The sequence below is a fragment of the Necator americanus genome, chromosome II (genome assembly GCF_031761385.1).
Source record: "Necator americanus strain Aroian chromosome II, whole genome shotgun sequence".
Lineage (NCBI taxonomy): Eukaryota > Metazoa > Nematoda > Chromadorea > Rhabditida > Ancylostomatidae > Necator > Necator americanus.
This window is the reverse complement of record NC_087372.1, coordinates 10,851,918-10,874,188: the sequence shown is the minus strand read 5'-3', so window position 1 is coordinate 10,874,188 and position 22,271 is coordinate 10,851,918. Positions and strand designations below refer to the sequence as shown.

Sequence of the window (22,271 nt, the reverse complement as noted above, 5' to 3'; positions counted from 1 at the left end):
ATACGTTATAGTCCGCAATCGCCTGCTTAGTAAGTAGGCGAAGCAATGGCAGTGGGGTTAATGGAGCAGTTGTTGTTAGTGTCTTATTTATACTTCCTCGTCTGTTTAGTTGGTAGGCGCAGTAAGCGTGCGTCCTTGGCGTTTGGGCGGTCCGAGTGCTCTGATGCGGCACAGAAGCTATTAATCTATTTTTCAACGTTTTTGATTCTGACCCCGGTCACATGACTTTTTTTTTCTTCCGTGTAGTTTTCTTTTCAATGAAGGAATGTTATCATATGTTTTACAAGATAAGGTAATTCAATATGTAATGTGATAACTTCGTTGCAAAAACTAGAGAAACATACATTCTTTCTCTATATCCCAAGTGCGAAGATAAGAAGACTAGAACAACGATTCGGATCTCTAATGAACATCTTTCTTGGATCATTTGCTGAATGATTTCAAGTGCCGAGTTTTCTGCTGCTTGCGCTGGGATCGCTTTTCTTTTTTTTTGCGGTTTCAAGGGTTTCAAGAGGCGACGAAATGTCTCGTTGAGTGCTGTGTAAAGCACATACGAAATGCTTTTGGGCTAAATGATGAACAAAAGGATCTTCCAGCTTAATTGTCAAAAATATTCGGTTTTCTTCGTTTTTCTTTGCGCGCCAGATGCACTTAGGAGTGAAATGCGTGATTGTGCACGCGTGGTGTTTCGGAGAGGAATGTTTAAACTGGACTATTCGCTTACGTAGCAAAAAAAACCGACCGACATATTATATTCACGCTGTGCAAATAATGTACACATGTATCCGAAGAACTCATTAATTTCAAACCGATCCGCAATGTTTGACCTTCGACATTTCTAGAATCCAGAACCACCAGTTCTACTTTTTTGATAACAAAGTTCCTTGTAAACTTCAAAAATTCAAAAAAAAAAAAAACTTTTCCCATCTATGCCAGAGTATGTTGTTCAATTCCGGATTCTTGCGAAGGAAAAGACCCTTCGCAAGAGTTGCCCTACATAAACCCCGCCTATCCCCTAAGACCAGCTTTGTGTTTTTTGCTTCGTTTTTTCTCCGATATTTTCCACGAAACTCATTTCCTTTGCCCATTTCTAGCGTTTTGTCCCCCATTCTCATTCGCTATGGTGTGCGAAGTGCTTCTACGACGTACTGACCAATTTTTTATGATTTCGAATTTTGTTGTTCCGTATTTTCAAAATCTGTCCTTGTTAGAGTACTCCAAAAAATCCTATAAATGTGAGGATAATATTATTAGTTAGATTGTGTTCTTGCTTTAATATACGGCTGTGCACATTGTCACTAGCTCAACCCACTTTAAAACTGTAGAAGGAATTTTAGATACAAAAAAGTACTGTCTTTCTTTTTAATTTTGAAACCTAAGAGAAATAGAGAAATTATTGTTGTTGGAACGAATATTTTCACTCTACCACAAAATGTTTCTCGTATACATAGAAAAAAGACAGAAAAAAAAGAAAAGGGTACACACAATGGAGTGAACAGATATCGATTTATACCATTTCAAAATATCTATTTATATCTGACAGAGATGGATTTTGTTATTCTCCTTACAATTTATGCTCTGGTGCAGAAACGCAGAAAAATTGATGACCTCTACGAAGTTGGTAATGATTTTGAGGGATGTATACATTTCACTGGAGTTCCAGTTCTCCTCTTCTCCTCCTCTCCTCTTTTCTCTTCTCCTATGCTAGGAAGATACTAGGATCCAGAATTAGATCTTGTCGTGATTTATTTTAGCTTTGTTTCTTGCGCGTAATTCCTACATTCTCATGCTTCTAGACAAGGTTCTGTAGAAGTTAATGCGCTCCAATATATTCTGTGCAGACGTTGTAGAAACCTTTACTATTTCTATGTGCAAAGTTGCATCGAAAAGCCACAGCTTCGAATCCTATGGGCATTGATTTGAAACGATTTTTTTTTCAACCAAGTTAATGAGTTAGACGTGGCAGCTGGCAAACAAACGACTCTGCATGTTCGCGTTGGAGTCTGGCAGAGAGCAGTTTTATTCCGAAAACTCGGAAGCAACTGTTTCGTTTTCACTTCAAGTGGTTGGGCTTGAAAAATCTGTTTGTATATCACCGAACACACGGTGAGGGAGGGAGTGGGAGAGGTGATTACAACCAAAAGAACAGGTTGTTCGAGGCCACAGCGGTGCGTATTGAGATATGTTGTACTTGTTCTCGTAAAATCGTTTTACGAGCGAATTATGGATTTCAGTGGCGATTAACGGCGGGAATTGAAAGTGAACGAAGTACATGTTGGTTGGAATCTTGCAGCAAGGTTATTTAGGAAGTTTTCACTTCGGCTTTTTTCGCAGCAGATATCTGGAGGACTAGTGGGTTGCAGTGTTTGGGAGGACTGGCTTGCAGCATCGTAGATTGACTGATTCTTCATGAGTCTTTGTGGTGTGATGGGCACCTGCGGCCATTATTTCTATAATATAACAGTCCTGTTAGCAAAACATAAGGAAAAAAGATGTACCCTGATTTATTCTTCTGATTTCTATCACTTGGTGCAATTTTAGCTTAGGTGGGATGGATCTGAGAAACCCCGTCTTCAGCTTTTTTTAGAATGAAAAAAAAACTAAACCGTTAGTCATCTACCAAGATTTCCAAAAATTCCTTATGTTTGTTAAACGTGTTTGACTGCGAAGAAGTTTCTCCATTCTTCCGAATTCCTTACGAAATTTTGAATTTGGCATTCCGTTCTTCAAAGTCGGCATTTCTTCAGTTTTTCCACTATGGATTCGAGAAGTACATAATAGGTATTTTTGCAAAACATCTTTTTTCCTTAAAAATGGAGATGACCAAAAGTAGCGTAGGCGGCATGCGCTGCAAATCCCGTGCAACCCTAAATAGGTTTTGGTAACGATTATGGGAAGGGTTGATTTAAATAGAATAATGATATGGTGTTAATAATGGTATGTTTTCTTCACAACGTACCAGTCTTTTACTCAGGAATTCCTCTTTTTGTGAACATTCAACAGAAAAAAAATCTTCCATTCTCCTAAAGAATTAGTAAACTGAATAACTCTTTTAGTCATCTATTTCCTGCTTAAAATCCTAGAGTCTGACCAAATGCGAGGATTAATTTCTTTCATTGTTTCCTTCACAAGAAGCGACTATAGAGCAAATAGTAAGTGCGCATAGTTAATACATAGTTTTACATGACTTCTGCACAAATTAATGGCACTTCGTTCTTAGGCGCAGCGCTGTCATGTCTTTTTTTTTTCGTTTTGTAACCACTGCGATCGTGCCGTGCGCTCTTATCATTCGTAGTGCTTGGTTGAAGTTTTTCTTTTTCTTGACGGTTGATATTGCCGGCACGACTTGCAACGCTTGTTGCGATTATTCCGAGAAATTCCAACCGAACGCACGTTCTCTGAGTGTCAATCAATCAGAGATTTGAGGTTAGACAGTCAATTGAAAAGTAATTGATTTCTTCAAACTGCTTACTGTGCGTTTAAACTCTGACGGACATCTCAATCACTCCGTATGTTTTTAGTCGTTGTTATTGTTTGGGACATTTGAGACGACGCTTTTTTTCCTTCTTGTTGTCCTTAAAATTTTGTGAAATTGAGAGCTTGGTGCCGAACAGCTGTTTCATCACTAGAGCTTTTGCTTGTGCTAGCGGTGTGGTAAATGAATGTATAGAAATCTGTCAACACAGAGCTGCAAGCCTTGCAACCAAAACTTGTGTAATGTCATGATTTTGGATAGCAAGGGATTCCCAGGAATATAGCTGCCCCGTTTTTTCCACAAATTTTATGAACAATTCAAGTTGGTCTACAAAAAAAAAAGGTTTGCTTAAGGGGTTTTTCTATAGGAATAATAGATTGATATTTGATGTTTGTGTCAGTAACTCATGGGCAAATGTTTTGAAAGACAGAAGGAAATGGAGGAGTTCTGCAAAAAAAAAGAGAAACAGAAATTATTCAGCTGTTTACTCGCAGTTCATCTTCCAAAATTCCGATCTTCATATTTTTCTTGAAATACATCCCCAGAATATTACGAAGATAAACGCTCAGTACTTGGGAACGTTTTGATCAACATGTAATTCCATTTTAGTATGGTTATTCTTTCTTATGTACTTAGTGCTTTGTCTTTGTTTGATTTTCTTTTTCAACAGAATTATGTAAAATCATTCCAATCTTTGAAATTATTTAGGCGGTGCCAGCACTAGAATACATAAGCTAAAATGCTTGAAAAAAATGCTTGAACCACAAACTTATTGCATTTCTTTTTTTTTTTTCGAAACATAATAATTTGCTTACAATGTGAGGCAAAAATAGTCCCCGGGAACCTGATTACAGTAGCAGCAGCTTTTTTTTCACTTTTCCATGAAAATGCAGCAGAATCATTGCATTTGAAAAATGTGGTTTAGTTAATCCTATCCTAAGCTCCATAAATCAACGTTATTCTTACATGAAGTATTGCATTTTTCTATTTCCAACCCACCACCTACGCACTATTTGGAACTTTTTGTGCTTATGGGTTATATTTTTAAAATCTAATGTTCAGTTTATACTTTTCAAGAGTCTTAATAATTCATTATCGTATACTTCTTTTGCTGAAACATCGGTCTAGATAGATAATGTGTACTTTGATTTTGGCAAAAATGAAATGAAAAGATGGAGAAAACTTTCGTAGCCTGTCACGAGTTGTTCAATTCGTTTTTAGAGTGGAATCGTCGCGAAATGTACTTTTCCAAGTTTAGTCTCAGTTTAATTTCGATGATTTTCTTCCGTTACGGGATGCAGAAGAATGAATAAGAAACCAGTTTTGTTTCAACTAACTCAAACACCAGTTTAGTGAGATGGATGACCGGCGATCTTCCAATTATGGGTGACCGTGAAATTCCAAAAGTGTTGCGACTTAAGAAACTGTAAAATGATCAGTATGATAGAGTAATTCTACGGACGAACTTTGGCCGAAGGAAAGGTGTCATTTTTGCCTCGCTGGAGCGATTTTGTGTTACGCCTCATTATAAGGGTATTACTGTAGGGGCTATTTAGAATTACAGGTCATGGAGAGGCTGTGTATCAACACAAATCCTGTTATTCTACATTTGAACCGATGGAACAGCTTAGAATTGTAATTACACGACGATCAATTAGCATAGGAAACAGTAGCGGGGCTGATCCTAAGGATATACGTCGCTACTAATCCGGTGTTATGAATGGGACACATGCGATTTAGACTGCTGACCTCACATTATGAGACGTGAAATTTGTCGCATCCTAGAAATTTATTGCAAAAGCGGTTAGGGGTTATGCAAAACAAAAGTGGAGGGCATAGTGGTAGATTGTTGAATTGTCTGGTGCTCCATAAAGAAATCACCCAAGAAACAGCCATATCAGGATTCTCTCCATTAAGAAAAAAATCCAAACAGAAAATCTTTGGTAAACATTGACCCTACGTTAAAACCTCTCGACAACTTTGGTCAATATTGATCCTTGGCGAAAAGTGATCGTAAATGTGAAACGTGCACCATCAAGGATTTTTTATAAGAGGAAGTTAAAAAAAACAACCAAGGACGCAGAAGGGAAGCTTGGAGAATAGTAATCCAAAAATGGGTATGAGTTAAGTGCTCAAGTCAAACGTTTTTATTTGAAAATGAGAGTCTCGCAGGATTTGCAAAGTTTTTATTTTTTTTTCTGAAAATACTAAAATTCAGGTTCTTTAAACCTGTTTCCTCCCGGATTTGCCGTTAAAACTTTTAAATGGGACGTTAAAACTTGTATCATTTATTTATATAGGAATCTTTTTGAAAATGCTTTGATACTTGTTATTTTTTCATTAACGTCTAATATTGGTGAAATCACGAATTTCTTAATTTCGTACCCAGACATTCCAAGTTTATTTTCCTTCGAAGTACTAGGCAAAGTCTTGGTCATCTCGCATATCAACCCGAGGTTTTTTATGCTTTTCTTTTTTGTCTGAATTGGTTCAATGAGGCACCTGTATTTCCGTCTGCAGTAGTCCCTAACTAACTAATGAGCTGATAAATCTACTTTTACTTTATCCACATGTTCTCTTTCAGCTGCGTCCACAAAAGAAGCACTCTATCGTTGAAGGATCCCCGCTGAATAACGTACCAAGTAGCCCGCAACACGCAGTTAACATGCAGTTGGGAGGTGAGTTGACATGATACAACTTTCTGCTTCACCGGAAATCATTTTTCTCTTCCAGGCGCTTTTCCTTTCTCCCTAATCCCGTCAACCTCCACTGCTTCTCAGGCATCTGTGATCATGAACACCTCAGAATCTCGTGATGATGTTACTCCGCCAGCTGGAAAAAGAATAAAAACGGATGAAGATGAGGAGAAAATGGAAAGAGCAAAGTGAGTGTTACTGTAATTTGCGCTACAGTATCCATTAACTGAAAATGACAGGTTCATCATATGTGGTGTGATCATTTCTTGTGAAACTGGCCGATCGAGTGGTTTTCAAGAGATGATTGACAGATTTTGTGGTGATTAGTGAAATTCACAGACGTACGCCAGTTGGCAGCAAGTGACTGGTGTCAAGGAAAAAGTTATCAGCATGACATGAAAGCCATAAAATAGTAATTTCAAAGTGTTCTTTGAAAGAACAGTTGATAGCAGTCAATCAGACCTGAACTGAAGCAGGGAAAGAGGTTAAGATCACGTTGAGATCTATCGATTGAGAAACCAACTTCTTAAAATATGATCTACTCTGATTAACTGGTCGTGGACTATAAAAACAGGTTTTATTTCCTTTAGAAATCCATCTATGTGTTCTAGTGTTTTCTTCACTCTATTCTCCAATGATATATTAGAAGTCGAAAATTCGAGGCGCTATGGATTGTTGATTGTCCCATAAGTTCAGCATCGATCGATACATTTCGTAGCCCTGCTTCACTGATCCAAAACATCTTTCTATTGCATATAATCTGTCCGCTACTTTAATATGTAAAATCTACTTTTGAGGATTATCCATTCATCGTCAGTTGTCTTTGGAAAGTGTCCTCGATTACCAATCAATAATAGCAATGTCTCGCGAACGAATGCGATCATCTTCGAGTTCCAATGCCCCAATTCTAATTTCGGCTCAGAATTTGAGCACATTCCTAATTTGGATGGAATCTGATTCATTTAAAACATTTTTTTGAAAGGATATTAGGCATATTTTAATGAATCACAGCCCCATAGAGAATTTGCAAGATCAGAGCAAACGTAACTCATTCAATTTAAACGTTAAAGATCATCATCATGTGTCCTTTCCTTTATCTGAAAGTCTCTTATATAATCGTTTTATCACCTGTATCTTGGTGATCCTAAATCAATCGATAAGGCATCTTGTAGAAAGGCGCTCCTGTTCTTAACATACTGTTTGCCTTTCTTTCCAAAACTCCGAGGAAAAAAAGCGCCGAAAAAATGAGCGTTTTTCACCGCCAACATCTAATTTGTCAGTTGTCCGCATAGTTGCGGTCACATGATGGTGAAAATTTCGGCTACCTAGCGATGTTGGAAGTGTAATAAAACAGCAAATAACATAGCGATAAGTGAGCTGACGCAGAGCGACATTTGAAATGAGCGATAAGATGCTTTGTTTGGGAAATTTTCAAAGATAACGCCGACGTGACAGATTTATGGGATTTGTGCTTGAACTTTGATAGCAGTGGAATGGGATTCGGAAAGTTTCTTTTTTTGAAGTTCTTTTCATTACTTAGTTTCCGATGTTTTCAGAGAAGTCGCCTCATCACCGACAACGTTTAGATGTGGTGATTGTGACAAAGTGTTTAAAAGTGCGGAATTTTTGGAACATCATAAATTGATGCAGCATAGCGGATTCTCGCAACAGTGAGTTTTGCAGTCTCACGGTCTTAGTTGACAGAGTTGTTGTTTCTAAGTTTTTGTGTCTTCTTTTGTGGTAGTTCAGTTCAAGTTATTGTAGGACACATTTTTTTGTTTTTGTTTCACCGAACGTTCTACATACAGAAAAGTTTCAAGAAGGTGACTTTTGCATCCTTTTTGATAGGTTAGGTTTTTGACTCTAAATTCAGGAGCTCTGAATTGCCTTGGATCCAATAGTTGGCCAGAAAGGTTCTTTAGAAATTAATGCCGTAGGTCCAATAGTTAGCTAGGAAGGTTCCTTAGAAAATAGTGCCTTAGATCCAATAGCCTACTGTTGAGCTTACATGTCCTTACTTTTTTATGCACTGCTTCGTGGTTTTCCAACACACACGCAACACACAACAACACTTATTATTCAAGTTTAGAGCGTTAAATATATCCATTGAATATATCCATTAAATATATCCATTGTGTTCTCGATGGGAATTTCAACATGGGTTTTGAACATCTATTCCTTTGAATCCTAAAAATAGAAAGGTTGACATGGATTGGTCATATTGATTACTTGTGGATTTTACAGATTGCTTTCTGGTCTATTGCCGCAAGGCTTTCCAACGTTACCGTTCATGCTACCTGGCGGCATGCCACAACAGTTTCAAATTCCCGACATGGATTCGTTGACCGCGCTGAATACGGTAGGTTGTCGAGTGTGACGCCTGAATTATTCGACTATGGTAGGATTCGCGCATTGTTGCTAAATTGTGCGTTTGCAGCCAAAACAACCTACAACCGTTAAACGTCAATACTCGTCTAACGGCAAAAACTACTGTGATTTGTGCAACAAGGAGGTGAGTCGTCTGCCAATATCGGTGTTATGCGTACCACCAATTATATCGTAGTTTAATGGTCGATATATTGATTTTTCAATGTTTTAGGTTTGCAACAAGTACTTCCTACGCACACATATGCTTAAAATGCATGGCATTGTGATTGATGAGAATAAAACGGTGATTGCTAACATTGATACGTTAGAGAAGGAAAGAATGGGCACACTATCGTTCAGGTATAGGTGTTATCGATTTGTTCCTTTGAGGTTAGCAAAATGTTGAAGTATTAATTATAGATGTGATATCTGCCATACGGAGCACAAGTCACGACATTTGTTGAGGCAACACAAACAAGATGTGCACGGCGTCGTGCCATTGTCAACACCGCAGAACCGAAGTAAGTTGCCTTTTAGGGAGTTAAGTGCCTCTAATTCCGTGACTGCAATGATAGGGGTTATGGTAAGGCGTCATTAGGTGGAATTTCTTAGGAAATCCTGAAATTCTTCAATCGCGCCATATCTTTCTATTGTAATCTCAGGAGGTAGTTTAATTAGTTTGAAGTTGATTTAATTCGAGAGAAAAGGAAGTTAGTCTAGCTAGAAATAGTCTTTTCCCTTTGGGGATTAGAAACTGAATTCTTTTAATAACTGATGGCTTTCCTATACTTCTCCTATGCCGTGATCAGTCATTTTGTACCAAAGAAATTCCTAAGGACTCTACAATAAATCTTCTTAGTTCTAGAACCTAATGCTGTGTCTGGCTTGTCACCTGCTGTCGGAGGTGGTGCAATTGCGGAGGAGAAGCTCGAAAAATGCCCATTATGTGAACGGCGTGTTCCAGCTGCAAGTCTGACAGCACATATCCAGAATGAACATACTGGAAGTGGCGGCATGTCAGTAACCCAAACGCCTGCCTCTCCATCATTGGAGTGTAAGTTCTGTCCATCGACCTTCAAGGATCAAATGGAGCTACACCTGCATCAAATCAATCAGCATACAGTAGAATTGCTCCAGCAGACACAGCAAATGGATGTTAAAAGTGAGTTGTGCAGATATGAACATCTGGAATGGAAACATACTTACAAGATTTAGGTTTTAACTCTATTCGGTTTCAGAACAGTCCACTGATACGAATGCGTCAATTTTGCGGTGCATGCGATGCCAGTACACCACTCGTGATCCACGAAATCTGGAGATGCACGTGGAACGCCATGAACGTATGAATGAGGCGACACGAGAGGCAAATGCTGAATTAACCTCCGATGCTGCGCTTCGGGCCACCACAGAAGCAGCGCTAAAGATGATGGTCGCAAACCAGGTGAGCTCATTTTCAGCCACTTCGCCTACGAATTTGTCACTTCATTCTAATCAACACTTTTCCAGTTGGAGAATGATAGCGTGAAGTGTTCCTTGTGTGACGTCAGATGTCCGGATGAAGCAACCTTAGAAGCACATTCAGCTGTTGCTCATAATGGCCTAAATCTAACTGTAAGGAAAGAGAAGAAGGATGAGAATGATGTAGAGACGGATAAGATTGCCAATGAACGGAATAGTCACACGGTTAGTTTAGCATCTACATTAGTACTATTAAATAATTTCTACGTTAATGAGACCATTGATGTCATCACCATAAAAATTATTTACTAGTGTTCATGAGTTTAAAGCTACAATTTTCTCAAAATTAACCTTAACATTTGTTTACTGATTTATGAGAATTGGATTGGTGACCACATGGGGCGATTGGAAATTGAATCAGGGAGATTTCAACGCATAATTGATGAGCCAATAATGATGTGGCCCCTCCCATTTCCACAAAGTTCCTTTACGATAGGAAATGACATCCGTTGTTTAACCAAGTGCTTGCTGAATCGCTGCATTTCAGAGCGGATCGATGTCACCATCAGGAGAGTCGTTGCCAGAAGGTTTCGGCAAACCAGACAGTGGGTCCTGTGAGGAAAAACATGTGATGCAGTCGTTTGTGTTGCGGTGTAGGGAGGATGCATCCGGCGCATTTCTCTCGGAAATGATCGCTCATTTGCCTGTCCGGACGTTGATCTCGCAACCGACGCGGGTCTCATTCGAGTTGGTCCCGCACCAGGTGGCCGGCGGTGACTCGAACCCATTCTAAACGCTTCACCCACCTTTTCCCTCCCGCCAAGGCGTCGTGCAATAGGGCTGTATTTGTCCCTCTCCATGTGAAACGAGTATTTCTCCAAAAATCCTCATATTGATTGGTTGATTGATATTGATATTGATATTGATTAATCCCATAGTGTTTTGTTGTCGAAGTGAAGAGATTACTCACACGCGTCGTGCTTACAATGTATGGTGCTTTGTTGTAGAACTGAGAACTCTGTTGTGTGTCCGTGTGTGTATGTGTTTTCGTGACATGATCTGACAACTCATGTCTGCATCGTAAGTGCTGTTAAGATGTCGTTCTGTATATAGCAAATATCAGCACCATCATTAGGTTCTCCTTATCTCTTTATTACTGGCCAAAGCTCTTCAATTTTCTCTTCTATCCATTTCTATATCTTCTTTTTTTGTTTCCCACCCAACCCATTACTAACGATAATCTTGTTAGAGATGCAGAGTACAGATGAGCCATAGTAGTAGTGTCGGTTGTCCAGTTATCCCAACGAGAGCAGATCCTGCCATATGTTTCCCTAGTGTTGTCGTGGTATTCCATATCATTTGACATAACCTCAGCTAGATACCAGTTATTTTAAGTGTAGTAGTTCAGGCGCCAGGTCCACCAAGATCTTAGCTCCGCCCATCGTCTGACCCAGACTCCGCCCCGACCTGCCCTAGAGATGTGCGTGTGTTCGTTTCGTCTGTTTTCGCATAGCTTTGCCTCCCAAATCCCCAAAAGTGGAGTTCGCTTATTTATTATCGATTGATTCCTCCTTGATTGTTTACCTTTGTTCCGTTTTGTAGATATATTCTTTCTCTTGTAAATCAGCGTTGTCGCCACGCTCCTCTATATTGAATGAATCAAAATCGGCGCGGCATTCGAATGTGGAATTAGGGAAACGCCCGCCCACCCTCTACCCTGGCGATCCTTTCACGCTTGTATTCAACAGTTCAACGCGCACATACGTCTAATTAATAGCGTGGCTATTTATTTTTCTTATATTTGTAATGTTTTTATGTCAGTATTACAATAAATTGTCTATTTGAGTTGTTTAGAGACGTGAAAAACGCCATTGACTTACACTGAAACTAAAACTTCTGTTCTGTGTTCAACAGGGAAATTCCTGCGTTTATCTAAAGATCCATTCCGAGAGAGGGTTCATTTCACTTACCACCGTTCAATTAAAATAAGGGATTGAGTTCCTGGTCGAATTTGATCGGAGTTGAAGATTGGAATTCATTCGTGTTCAGTTCGACAAGCGACAATAGAAAACAACTTGGAACAGCTGGATTCAAAGTCAGTCATTCAAAATACCTGTGAAATTGCGGGGAACACAATCAAGTGTAAAAAGATAAAGTGTCTGGTGTAGTGTGGCAATCCGCTTGGGATGTGCCACCATGTTCACTTTAATTTAGAATCGTTTGAGGTTTACGAAAGCGTAGCTGGTCTATACAGTGAGTTGAGGAGGCTAGCAGATGTGTCAGTCAGTGTTTTTATCCCCGCACACAAGTTTGGTACCAATTTGTGTACTCCAAACAGGTGAAATGATTACACCGCAACCGTTGAAATGAAATGTGTGCAGTAGCGGATTAAAAGCTTCCATCGATGGTACAGATACAGCGGAACCTCTTACCGACTGCGCTACCGCAAGCTATAGCTATCGCAGGAGTACGAAGCGCCGTTTCGTCGTCTCCTTCGTCGACTTGAAGAAGGCCTTCGAGTTAGTCAAAAGCAGTGGTCGTGGAAGCTCTGGACAACCACAGCGTCCCTACCCAGTACATAAAGGTACTTCGAGTGTTGAACATTAACTTCACGACCAGAATTTCGAAATTCTAGAGCAATATCAACGTCAATGTGAATAGACGGGTCCAGCAGGGTGACACAATTTCTCCTAAAGCATTCACGGCCACGGACACGAGAACGCAATGCGAAAGGCGGAATGGGACGAAGTGGGGGAGAAAGTTGATGGTTGGCAGCTACACCATCTGCGCTTTGTTGATGACATCGTTCTGATAAAATCTAGCATCAGCGAAGCGGCACGAATGCTGATCGAATTTGACGAAACATGTAGATGCATTATTCTTCAACTGAATCTAAAAAAGACGATGTTCATGTGAAATGGATGTGCTTCGGATGTCCCACTTACGCTCAACGGAACGAACATATCCGCATGCACCATCTACGTTTATCAGGGTCGGGAGATGAACAGGAAGAACGACGTGACCCTGAGCAGGGCAGGAGGAGACGAGCGACTTGGGGAGCTTATAAGAGCGTCGAGGATGTAGTGAAAAGGACTGGGAACACCCGACTACGTACTCACCTCTTCAACTCTTCCTGCTGTGTGCTTCAGAAACATGAGCACTTCGCAAGCAAGAAGAAAATGAGGTGAGGATGTCACCGAACGCGGAATGTCATCAAAGGCGCAATTGAAGAGGTAATTCTAGGTGTTCCTCGGGAGTGCCGCGTTTGCCAGGGAAAAAAATAAGATGGGACACGTGATGCGATTTAACGACAACCTTGTACAAGAGCAGTGGGTGACTGGGTTCCACGGGATAAAAGGCACTACAGGAAGACCGCCGAACCGATGGTCAGACGTCCTCAGGAAGTCCTTCGAAGAAAAGCTTTACCTTCTCTGTGTTCCACGCGAAAGGAGGAACTACTTTGCGGCTCTGACACGCGATCGGAACAAATGGAAAAATTACTGGCGCCCGTTCGAGCAGTTCGAAAAACAACGGGAGTCAAGGTAATCAAGGCAACAATTTGGTTATTTGGCCTTATGACATAAGATGAAGTGACCGTAAGACTTGCGCAAGTCGCAAATATACATTCATGACATAAGCACAGCCTTAACACCAAATATGCATATTTTCCTAAGAAAGGTTTTTGTCGGAGGGAAATCCCTTTTCACTCAAAACAGTTCCTCTTGCGACACAGATTGACTACTGTCTAGAAAATACACATGCACACAATCTAGATGTCTTACGAAATATATTGTTGGCCTGGATTTTATCGACGGTAACTTGCATTTTGCCATGACTAGCGTTGATTGATTTACAGTGAAGATATAAGCGCATGCTGACATTGCTATGCCGCTAGCGTCTGCGAAGATGGCTAAGCTGCCACATTCTGGTTTAGTGAAGAATTGTCTCGAGAAAGATTGTTGAAATCCATGAGCGTTATTAGTAATTGTGTCCCATTCCTCCTTTATCTTCTTTGGAAGGACCGTATCCCAAGCGAATTTTTGCTTCCATAGGTCTTGCTGGAACCGTTTGGGTTGCGTAAGGAGTGGTACTAGCCATCCGAACGGATCGTATATCGATGCAATCTGTCTGGCCACTATGCGTTTTGTCAGATGATGAGTTGAAGGGAAATCGCATCGAATATTTATGATGTCTTTGTCGTTATCCCATGTGATTCCCAGGACCTTCTGTACTCTGTTAGTTGCGCAGGCTTCTTTGGGGATGCCTTCCGAGATGAAATGGTTGTTTGATAGGAATTCGCGTAGATTCATACCCATGTCGGCGAAAATCTTCCTAGAATCGGTTGATTTACGTAGTGCTTCTTGTTTTGTTTCTGCGGCAAGGATGAGATTATCAACGTAAAGATTTTCCCGGATTTCTTTTTCCAATTCCTTGTCCTGAATTGCGTTGCGTAGGTGGTAATGAACCGTTGCTCCTAATAGAAATGGTGACACATTTAGTCCAAATGTGACCTGGTAAAGCGATAAGTGAGAATGTTGTCCTCAGTAGGATCTTCCCTGTAGTCGCGTACCCAGAAGAATCGAGTCGCATCGCGGTCTAGCTCATGTAAATGAACTTGAAGGAAGGCTTTCTCTACGTCAGACGTGATGACGTACTTTGGTATCCTGAAGCGTAGCAACATTGCGTAGAGTTCTGGTAGGATGAGCGGGCCTTGATAGAGTACATCGTTAAGCGAGGGACAGTCTTTCAAGTGTGAAGATGCATCGAAAACTATGCGTAATTTTGTGGTTTCCTTATGGGGTGTGATGACCGGCTGGTGAGGGATGTAATGAATTACATCTCCCTCCTCTTGTTCTTCAGGAATTTCTTCGATTATACCGTTATCCAGTTGTGTCTTAAACGTGTCGTCGTAGTCTTCCAAAAGTTCTGCGTTGGATTTCAGCATTTTCAATACACTTTCAAGGCGTTTGAAGGCTATTGCTTTGTTCGTTGGGAGCGGCGGGTGATCTTGTTTAAAGGGTAAGCGCATGTAATATCCATCGTCATCTTCTCAATGGTGTCGTTGAAAAATTGCAGCACCTTGTCGTTGATTGCTGACTTTTCTGCGTCTCTTGTACCTGTGAATTCGCAGACTCCTGCCGAATCCATTGTCCAGTATCTGTCCCAACGTTGTAGGTCTTCCTCTTCATTAGTGAGCGTTTGGATCATCGTTACCATACTTAGTTGGGGATCTAATGTCGCCGTCATTTGCTGTCTCCCGGTCAGAAGGTATCCCAGTTTAGATGGGATGAGTAGTAAACCGGACGGAAGCGTGTACCTTGGTGAAGGAACTTCTAACAAGTTCCACAACTGATCGCAGCCTAGAAGTATTTGTGGTTTGGATTGTTTGCGTTTCGTTACTTTGGATAACTGTATCTTGTTGTTTGCGATGAAATCTAAGTCCTGCTGACTGAGATACGTGAGTTTTCCTTTCGCGGCTAATACCGCCGTTGCATGTAGGCGCACATTGTGCTTTTCTCCCATGTTATCCCAGAGATCCAAGAACGTTACTCCGCACGTTGTTGGGATAAGGTCTCTGGTTCCGAATGTATACATATTGAATTCCTTTATTTCTGTGCATGTGAGTCCCAAATTCTCTGCTAATGCTTGGTTGATAAATGATTGATCTGCGCCTGTGTCAAAAAGGATTTCAACAAATTGCCACTCCTTACTATTGGCGCTTCAGACTCTTGCGTTTCCAGTTAGTAGCAGCACATTTTCGCTGTCCTGGTGTTGGAGAGGTGTCGAGGTGCTCTGAAGCACTGTGGGGTCGTCGTCCTCATGTGGTGTTTTTTCCTGGTCCTGGATCTCCGTATCCGTCGCACACATCTGGATAGGGTGTGCCTGTGTGATCCTGCCTGTGGTGCGTGTTCTTTCACCCTGGGTTCTCTGTTGTGCGTGGGTTGGCTTCTGCATTGTTGGCGCTGCGCTTGTTTTCATTGTGTTCTGCGGGAGTGTTTTCCCAGTTCTATTCTCTGGGGGCACAAGACGTGATTGTGCTTTCTACCTTGGCATTTTCTGCACCCTTCCCTTGTGCAGTCTTTCACGAAATGTCCTTCGCGTCCGCAGTTGAGGCGCATGTTGTTGTTCTGGATGAAACTACGCTTTTCCTCTACTGTGGAATATCTGTTGCATAGTGCTGACTTGTGCATGGGAGATTGGCAGAACATGCATGGCGTGAGCTTGCGTACACCTTGCCTCATGTGGAAGTTAGCGCTTTCGGTCCGCGTGGTGACAGTTGCGTTCTTGGTTACCATGTCGTTAACGTGTTCTTCCATTTTAATGTTGGCGTCGAGTTCCGCTATTATCTCCTCCATCTTCCACTGACTCTCGACCATGTCTGGTGTTATTTGGCTCCCCAGAACTCTACGCTGTATTCTTAGAGCGAACTTTGCGAGCACCTTTTGGGCATTATATGACCCGTTCAAATCGATATTTAGTTTTTTTAGTTGTGTCACGATTGGGATTATTGTTTCTAATAATTTTCTCTGCGCTTGCGTAGTTGAGTTTTCTGCTCGTGCGCTTTCTAATCGCGACTGTAGGGCGCTTATTAATTGTGCGTCTTTGCCGTATTTCTTCTGCAGTAGGTTAACGGCAGATTCATAATTTTCTTCAGTAACCGGATAGCGCCTCACCATTTCGCGAGCTTCCCCCTTGAGCGCATTTATTAAGAAGTTGAATTTTTGTAAGTCACTCAGGGAGGGTTGGCTATGGACTTTTGCGTTAAAAAGCGTCCAAAAGTTAGCGTAGTCCCATATCTTTCCGGTGAATGTCGCGGTATTGGAATAGCGGGTAGTTTCGGTGCTGCTATGTCCAACTGTCCGCTATTTCGGGTGATGAGCCTTTTCTATATATTCAAGCGCTTGCGCTTCATGGTCTTCGCTGAATGCGTCACCCATTGCTTCAATGACGTTAACGAAAGCATCAAGTTGGTCGGCCACTAGTTTACTTGTTGCTTTGAGTTCCAGCGTAGCTGTGTGGATGTGTTCCAAAAATTCTCTAGAGCTCGGTGAGATATCATCGTACGACGCGTCCCCTTCGTACTGCGCGATTATTTCGTTCAAATTATTACAATATCGTGTGAGGAGTGCTTTCTTAGTTCTCAAAGTGATGGGACCACACATGGCGTACTTAGGTGTTAGCTACTGACGATTTGAGTCAGCGTAATCGAGGCGTGAATCGAAGTGCGTTCCGTGTTAGGTGAAGCGTAATGAAGGAAAGTCGTACCTCTTTAGGTTTTGACCGATGCACCATAAAAAAAGAGTTGTACTTGGCACTGGTGGTTCAGTATGCTCGACAACACGTGCAGCGTACGACTTTTATAGCCTCAAACTTGGGTAATTAAACCTGTACAAAACATTCAAACACACACAAGACGATAATGCGATAAACAATAACAAATGACTCAAATTGGACAGTAATAACCTTAAAAGGTGTGTAGAAATGTATCTAAAAACCCAAGCGCATAAACAGGGGTACATACAGTAACTACAACTAAGCGCGAAACAAAATATAATTGTACAAGAACCTAAGCGTGCGGAGGCAAGTCTATGCCTACAGTGTTACGGTACAAAATGAACGAAATGCTTAAGCGAGTAATGTCAGGATATAATACAACAACAGTTCAGCGCGTCACATTCACAGAACTAACCTAGGCGCGTGGTCCCTATGCGTACAAAAGACTAAACCTAAAGCGCAAAGCTAGTAAAAATGTATAGTTAAATGTACATGAAATGATTATGCGCAACATTAACTACTAAGACAAGATATGAATAAAAAAAGGGTAAAACGGCGTTAGGCGAGATGGACGGAATGTCCCGGCTGCGTCTTCCGTCCTTATATGCTGGGGCTCCTGATGACGACCGTGACTCATGCAGGAGATATATTTTGAGAATCTTGTGCTAGAAGCAAGATAACCCTGCATGAGTCACTGATCTCTTGAACCGCGCTGTCACTTCTTCGTCGTCAGCATCTTGCAGAGAGGAATCGCGGTCCTTCCGCGATAATCATATCATTTTATCATAATTTGTTTTGACTTGCTGACTTTCCCTCAATTTAGAAGAAAAGAGCATGTAGATGGAGCTGAATCGCTTGCAAAACGATAAGCCTGCCAACCTGCATATAGAATTACGTCAAGGATCTGCAGCTGCATAGTCAGACAGAGTAATCGAAGAATTCGACTTTTAATGAACATAGGCATAGCAATGTGTTGTGTTGATATTTGATGAGTTGTACACGAGGTTGTTGAATAATTTGGCTATAATAATATAATTGGCTAACGCTTCAAAAAATTCAACTCGCTATTTAAAGGATCGATTCTCTCTACAACTACACAGGCAAACGCTAAGCCTACTTTTTAAACCACTGACGTAGCAACTACACCTAGCGGTTTTCTTAAAATTTCAGGATTTCCTAGAATAATAACAGACCACCTTGAACAATACCGATCTGCAAGTGTGCCATTCTTCTCTGTGGTTATTCTATTCATTTAAACAACAGTAATCAATGCAGTAACACGGCAATAGCTCAGTGTATGACCAAAGGCATCTGGTGGTTGGTGTGTCTAGGTGACAGTAACATTCCATAATGGCTGATGGAGTCTGTGATGAAAATTTGAATAATACAGAATTCCTAATAATACAGGAAATCAGCACTATTTAATAGGCTTATTTCTCTTGAAAAAAATATCCAGTTGATATTTGAACGGATTTTCGATAAATAGCAAAATATAAGATCTTCGTGAAATTACGTAGAAACTTTTTATCTTTACAGGTTCAAAATTTCCACAGCTGAGAAGTATTATGAAAAAAAAAAACCAAAATAAGTTCACAGTACGGGAAGCGTTCTCTAAAGTGATGTGTCGACAGAAGGTACACTTCATTTGTCAACAACCTACAAACTTCCAAGAATCACCATGAGTAATGTAAAACTCCAAAGTTGTAATTTCAGATGCAGATAACGGAAAATCCTGCTGAGCTAGAAAATCAGGAATAAACGGCATCCCACAACAGGTGATTTTCTTGATCAGACTCTATAAGAAAAATTTCTTGAGGCTACTAATGTCGATCGTTTATGGAACTGACACTTGTTACTTTAGTCAAATTTTCAAGATCTCCAAAGATATGTAGCTGTCAGAGATGCAAAAATGGGCGAAATAGCACGTAAATTATTATTGATATTTCACTTTTTGAACAATATATTCACGTCAAAAATCATGCACCCTTAGGTTCGCAATTACATGGGACTCAAACTTGCTAATGCGTCGTTAGAGATAATTTTTCACAAAGTGTGTTAGTGGTATATCTTAATTCTCTATCTCGAATCCATTGATATCCAGATTTTATAATGGAGATCAAAATTAGTAGCGAGAACAAAGCAAAAAAGTATAGGATTCGCGCTTTTTCGTCTTCTGCCGGAGAATCAGCGATTTTACTGCAGAACATGGCTGTCTTATGAAAATTCCAGTTAATTTGTGAGATTGTGCTAGAGTGGAACACGGACAGCGCCCGTTTCCGCTACAAATTAGTACCTATCATGGAGGGCAGACTGTAGTGTCAAGAAGTGAGCTGTCATAGTGGCGTTCCGCCATTCTTTATGTATTCTTACCATCGCAATGCCGATTAGTGAACTGGAGAAGGTACGTGCTTTCAGTGCTTTCACTATACTTAGAATACTGAAGCCTCAAAATGGTGCAACTACATGGATGTTCTGACTGATGTGACGAAATAGTTCAGAAATGGACTGGAATGGACTTTAACATAGCCGCTGAAGAGATGCGTCGATTGAAGAAAATGCCGACCGATGAGGAAAGACTTCAACTATATGGAATGTACAAGCAATCTATTCATGGTGATATTCCACCAGAAGAGATTTATGGTAATAGGATTTTATAGGTTTTGCTGTGTTCAAACTGCGTTCTACAGCAATTCTGTGTTCAATGATTTTCAGAGAGACCAACAGAAGATGAAATTGCGGTAAGGAAGTACAATGCATGGGCTGTTAGAAAAGGTTTGTTTAACATTTATTTATTTATTTATTTATTTGCAATATGTCCACTATCATGTGTATAAACTAACACTATGAATCATATGATGATAAACATAATGGTAGTATGATGTTGATAAATGATAACGTTAAAGGAGAACGTCAAGAAATATCGCCAATTATGAATGGAACTATGTAGATGCGTTAATTTTGGAAGCAACAAGGAATAAGACCTTCTTCTCCATCCTCTTCCCTTTTGCTCTTCCTTCTCTATTTTCTTCCTTCTTCTTCTTTTAAAACGAGCATGTCACGAAATTGGCGTAATTTGAGAGCCTGATAAAAAACATAGAGTTTGCGGTGTAGATTATGCATATGAGCGTAGCCCCCAAATTTCCCCTACTCGTCCTTAAAAAAAGGGAGTGTGGACGGCGTTTGTTGCCTATTCGTTGATTTCACTTGATCAGGTATTTGAGGAGACCTTATTTGTTTTCTACCGCTTGCATGTGTATGCAGTCCACGCACAGGCCTGGGGCGTTTCTACTTACCTTGTAGGAGCGAACACATTTTCCCACGTTGTTTTTTAAGGACGATAAGGCGAAATTAGACGGAGCGACATTCATATTCGTAATCTACAACAGTTATTGTGTGTTCTCCATAAGGTTTCCGCACCAGTTCAATTTTATGAAGAGTTGGCTTCAAAAGCGACTTTCCTAAACGTAGCACGAAATAGACGATGTTGGGATCTCACTACGAATAGATAGATGTAGAGATTTAGTTCACGAATATGGGCGTGTTTACACTCAATCCTCACTAATAATCTAGAAAAAGGCATGTGAAACAGTTCTGTGTGATGCCATCTTCCCAACGATGCAAGTTATTACGGATAGTAGAAAAGTGACAATTCGCACCACGTCACCAATTCTGCAAATTGGGATGCTTCAGTTGGTTATCGTCGGGTCAAAACGAAATGAAGCACGGACAGTTGGGTAAGATGCTGCGCTACTGTCATTCATCTCTGCATTTCCTCATGGTCCCACCTCGATTCCAACCGCTGCCTCCACTGCACCGCTTCGTGCACAGCCGCTTACGCAAGTAAGTCATGCCTTTTTGACCCAGCTTTACCTTAGTTTAACATTTTGAACTACGGGCGTTAGACAACTATTTAATTGCCTGCGTTCTAGGAACTAACATGTTGCGTGAGATAAACGCGGGCAAAACTGTTCATCACGCACTTTTTTCTAGACTCCTGAGCGAATTTGAACGTGATCACGCTTATAGTCTCAAACTACAAAGTATAAGAGCTGTGGTAGGACCAAAACCGTCACCCTTATCTTTCCCTGGAGAGATCCCAACACGGTTGAACTACTCTTGCAAGCTATCAAAGATCGATAAATCACTCAACTCCATCGATTATACCTCTCACGGTTATCCAACATTTTCTTTATGCCAAACAAGGTCAGATGCGAAATTTAAGAGTTATGCTGAGGAGTTGTGTGGAAAATGTGCTAGTACTTAATCCTTTTAATATAGTCAATAGATTTCTTCATAAATTTTTATCACATGGAACGGGTAATCGAAAAAATTCTTGGAATGACTCAATGACTTCAAATCTCATCTTTCATACAAAAGTAACAGTACCCTCTGCCTTTCTGAGTCCCCCCCCCAAATTATTGATTCACGTCGATTTTTAGGTCAAAGCAAGGAGGCCGCACGTGCAGATTATGTGCGTTTCGCCGAAGAGATGATTCGTCGTTATCATAGAACGATCATCAGATGCAAATGGAACAGCGAAGTGTGGACGGTGGACTACTAACTTTTCATGTATTTTCTTTTTATTGCTCTATTACTTCACCGCATTAGTCTGTTCTAGTTCCTGCTGCTTATTCTAATAACGAAACTACTGCTTCTTTTGTTGGGTAACTTGTTTCCATAAAATATTTGCGCTGGTGAACTGTGCGAGAAGAACTCTTTGAAGTTTGAAGTATTTTCCAGCCTACAAAAAGAAACAAAGAAAAATTGTAATAGATAACAAGAAAGCTAAACTCGCAATTTAGTCTCTCCGCCAATTCTTAAGATAGGCTTTTGCGTCTTGACGTATTTCGTTTCAAATTTCTTCCTTCCTTTCCCTCTCCCTTTTTCTTGCACTCTCTTCAATCCCTTATTTGAACAACAAAATTGCGAGGGGAAATTGAAACTGACAGCATACAACGAAACTGACGACTTTGTGATTTATCCAGGAAAAGAAAGCTAGG

At 40.6% G+C, this 22,271-nt stretch overlaps 4 protein-coding genes across 9 annotated transcripts in view; 2 read left to right on the top strand and 2 right to left on the bottom strand.

Moving 5' to 3' along the window:
* RB195_017469 (uncharacterized protein) overlaps window positions 1–13,542 on the top strand; it is a gene marked incomplete at both ends in the record, with an annotated part of 36,681 nt that extends 23,139 nt beyond the window's left edge. The window contains 15 exons of one of the 3 annotated variants that reach the window (XM_064184481.1): window positions 6,060–6,153; window positions 6,209–6,359; window positions 7,728–7,841; window positions 8,416–8,530; window positions 8,609–8,683; window positions 8,771–8,898; window positions 8,959–9,059; window positions 9,404–9,700; window positions 9,777–9,979; window positions 10,045–10,221; window positions 10,544–10,601; window positions 12,211–12,274; window positions 12,378–12,580; window positions 12,988–13,180; window positions 13,269–13,542. In XM_064184481.1, coding sequence (XP_064040362.1) covers window positions 6,060–6,153; window positions 6,209–6,359; window positions 7,728–7,841; window positions 8,416–8,530; window positions 8,609–8,683; window positions 8,771–8,898; window positions 8,959–9,059; window positions 9,404–9,700; window positions 9,777–9,979; window positions 10,045–10,221; window positions 10,544–10,601; window positions 12,211–12,274; window positions 12,378–12,580; window positions 12,988–13,180; window positions 13,269–13,542 — 2,247 coding nt within the window. Of the gene's footprint in view, window positions 1–6,059; window positions 6,154–6,208; window positions 6,360–7,727; window positions 7,842–8,415; window positions 8,531–8,608; window positions 8,684–8,770; window positions 8,899–8,958; window positions 9,060–9,397; window positions 9,701–9,776; window positions 9,980–10,044; window positions 10,222–10,543; window positions 10,790–12,210; window positions 12,275–12,377; window positions 12,581–12,987; window positions 13,181–13,268 lie in introns of those variants that run through there. The other 2 variants (XM_064184482.1, XM_013442151.2) reach the window with 2 other exon arrangements.
* Window positions 13,543–13,703: 161 nt separating this feature from the next.
* On the bottom strand, window positions 13,704–16,673 carry RB195_017468 (uncharacterized protein; the record flags this gene model as incomplete). Of its 4 annotated transcripts, XM_064184477.1 has the most annotated exons (4): window positions 13,704–14,507; window positions 14,567–15,045; window positions 15,114–15,668; window positions 16,043–16,373. In XM_064184477.1, 4 exons carry the CDS (start codon window positions 16,371–16,373, stop codon window positions 13,704–13,706), a joined length of 2,169 nt encoding a protein of 722 aa, XP_064040359.1. The 4 variants fall into 4 exon arrangements, with proteins under 4 accessions (XP_064040359.1, XP_064040361.1, XP_064040360.1 ...); XM_064184480.1 differs by lacking the exons at window positions 15,114–15,668; window positions 16,043–16,373 and having other exon boundaries at window positions 14,567–14,941; XM_064184479.1 differs by lacking the exons at window positions 13,704–14,507; window positions 16,043–16,373 and having other exon boundaries at window positions 14,971–15,591.
* Window positions 16,674–16,859: 186 nt separating this feature from the next.
* Window positions 16,860–17,159, bottom strand: RB195_017467 (uncharacterized protein; the record flags this gene model as incomplete). The annotated part of the gene is made up of 1 exon (XM_064184476.1): window positions 16,860–17,159. One exon carries the CDS (start codon window positions 17,157–17,159, stop codon window positions 16,860–16,862), a length of 300 nt encoding a protein of 99 aa, XP_064040357.1.
* A 2,489-nt stretch (window positions 17,160–19,648) lies between these two features.
* RB195_017466 (uncharacterized protein) lies at window positions 19,649–21,832 on the top strand (the record flags this gene model as incomplete). Its single annotated transcript, XM_013442150.2, has 4 exons — window positions 19,649–19,672; window positions 19,770–19,911; window positions 19,984–20,043; window positions 21,711–21,832. 4 exons carry the CDS (start codon window positions 19,649–19,651, stop codon window positions 21,830–21,832), a joined length of 348 nt encoding a protein of 115 aa, XP_013297604.2.
* Between the last annotated feature and the right edge of the window lie 439 nt (window positions 21,833–22,271).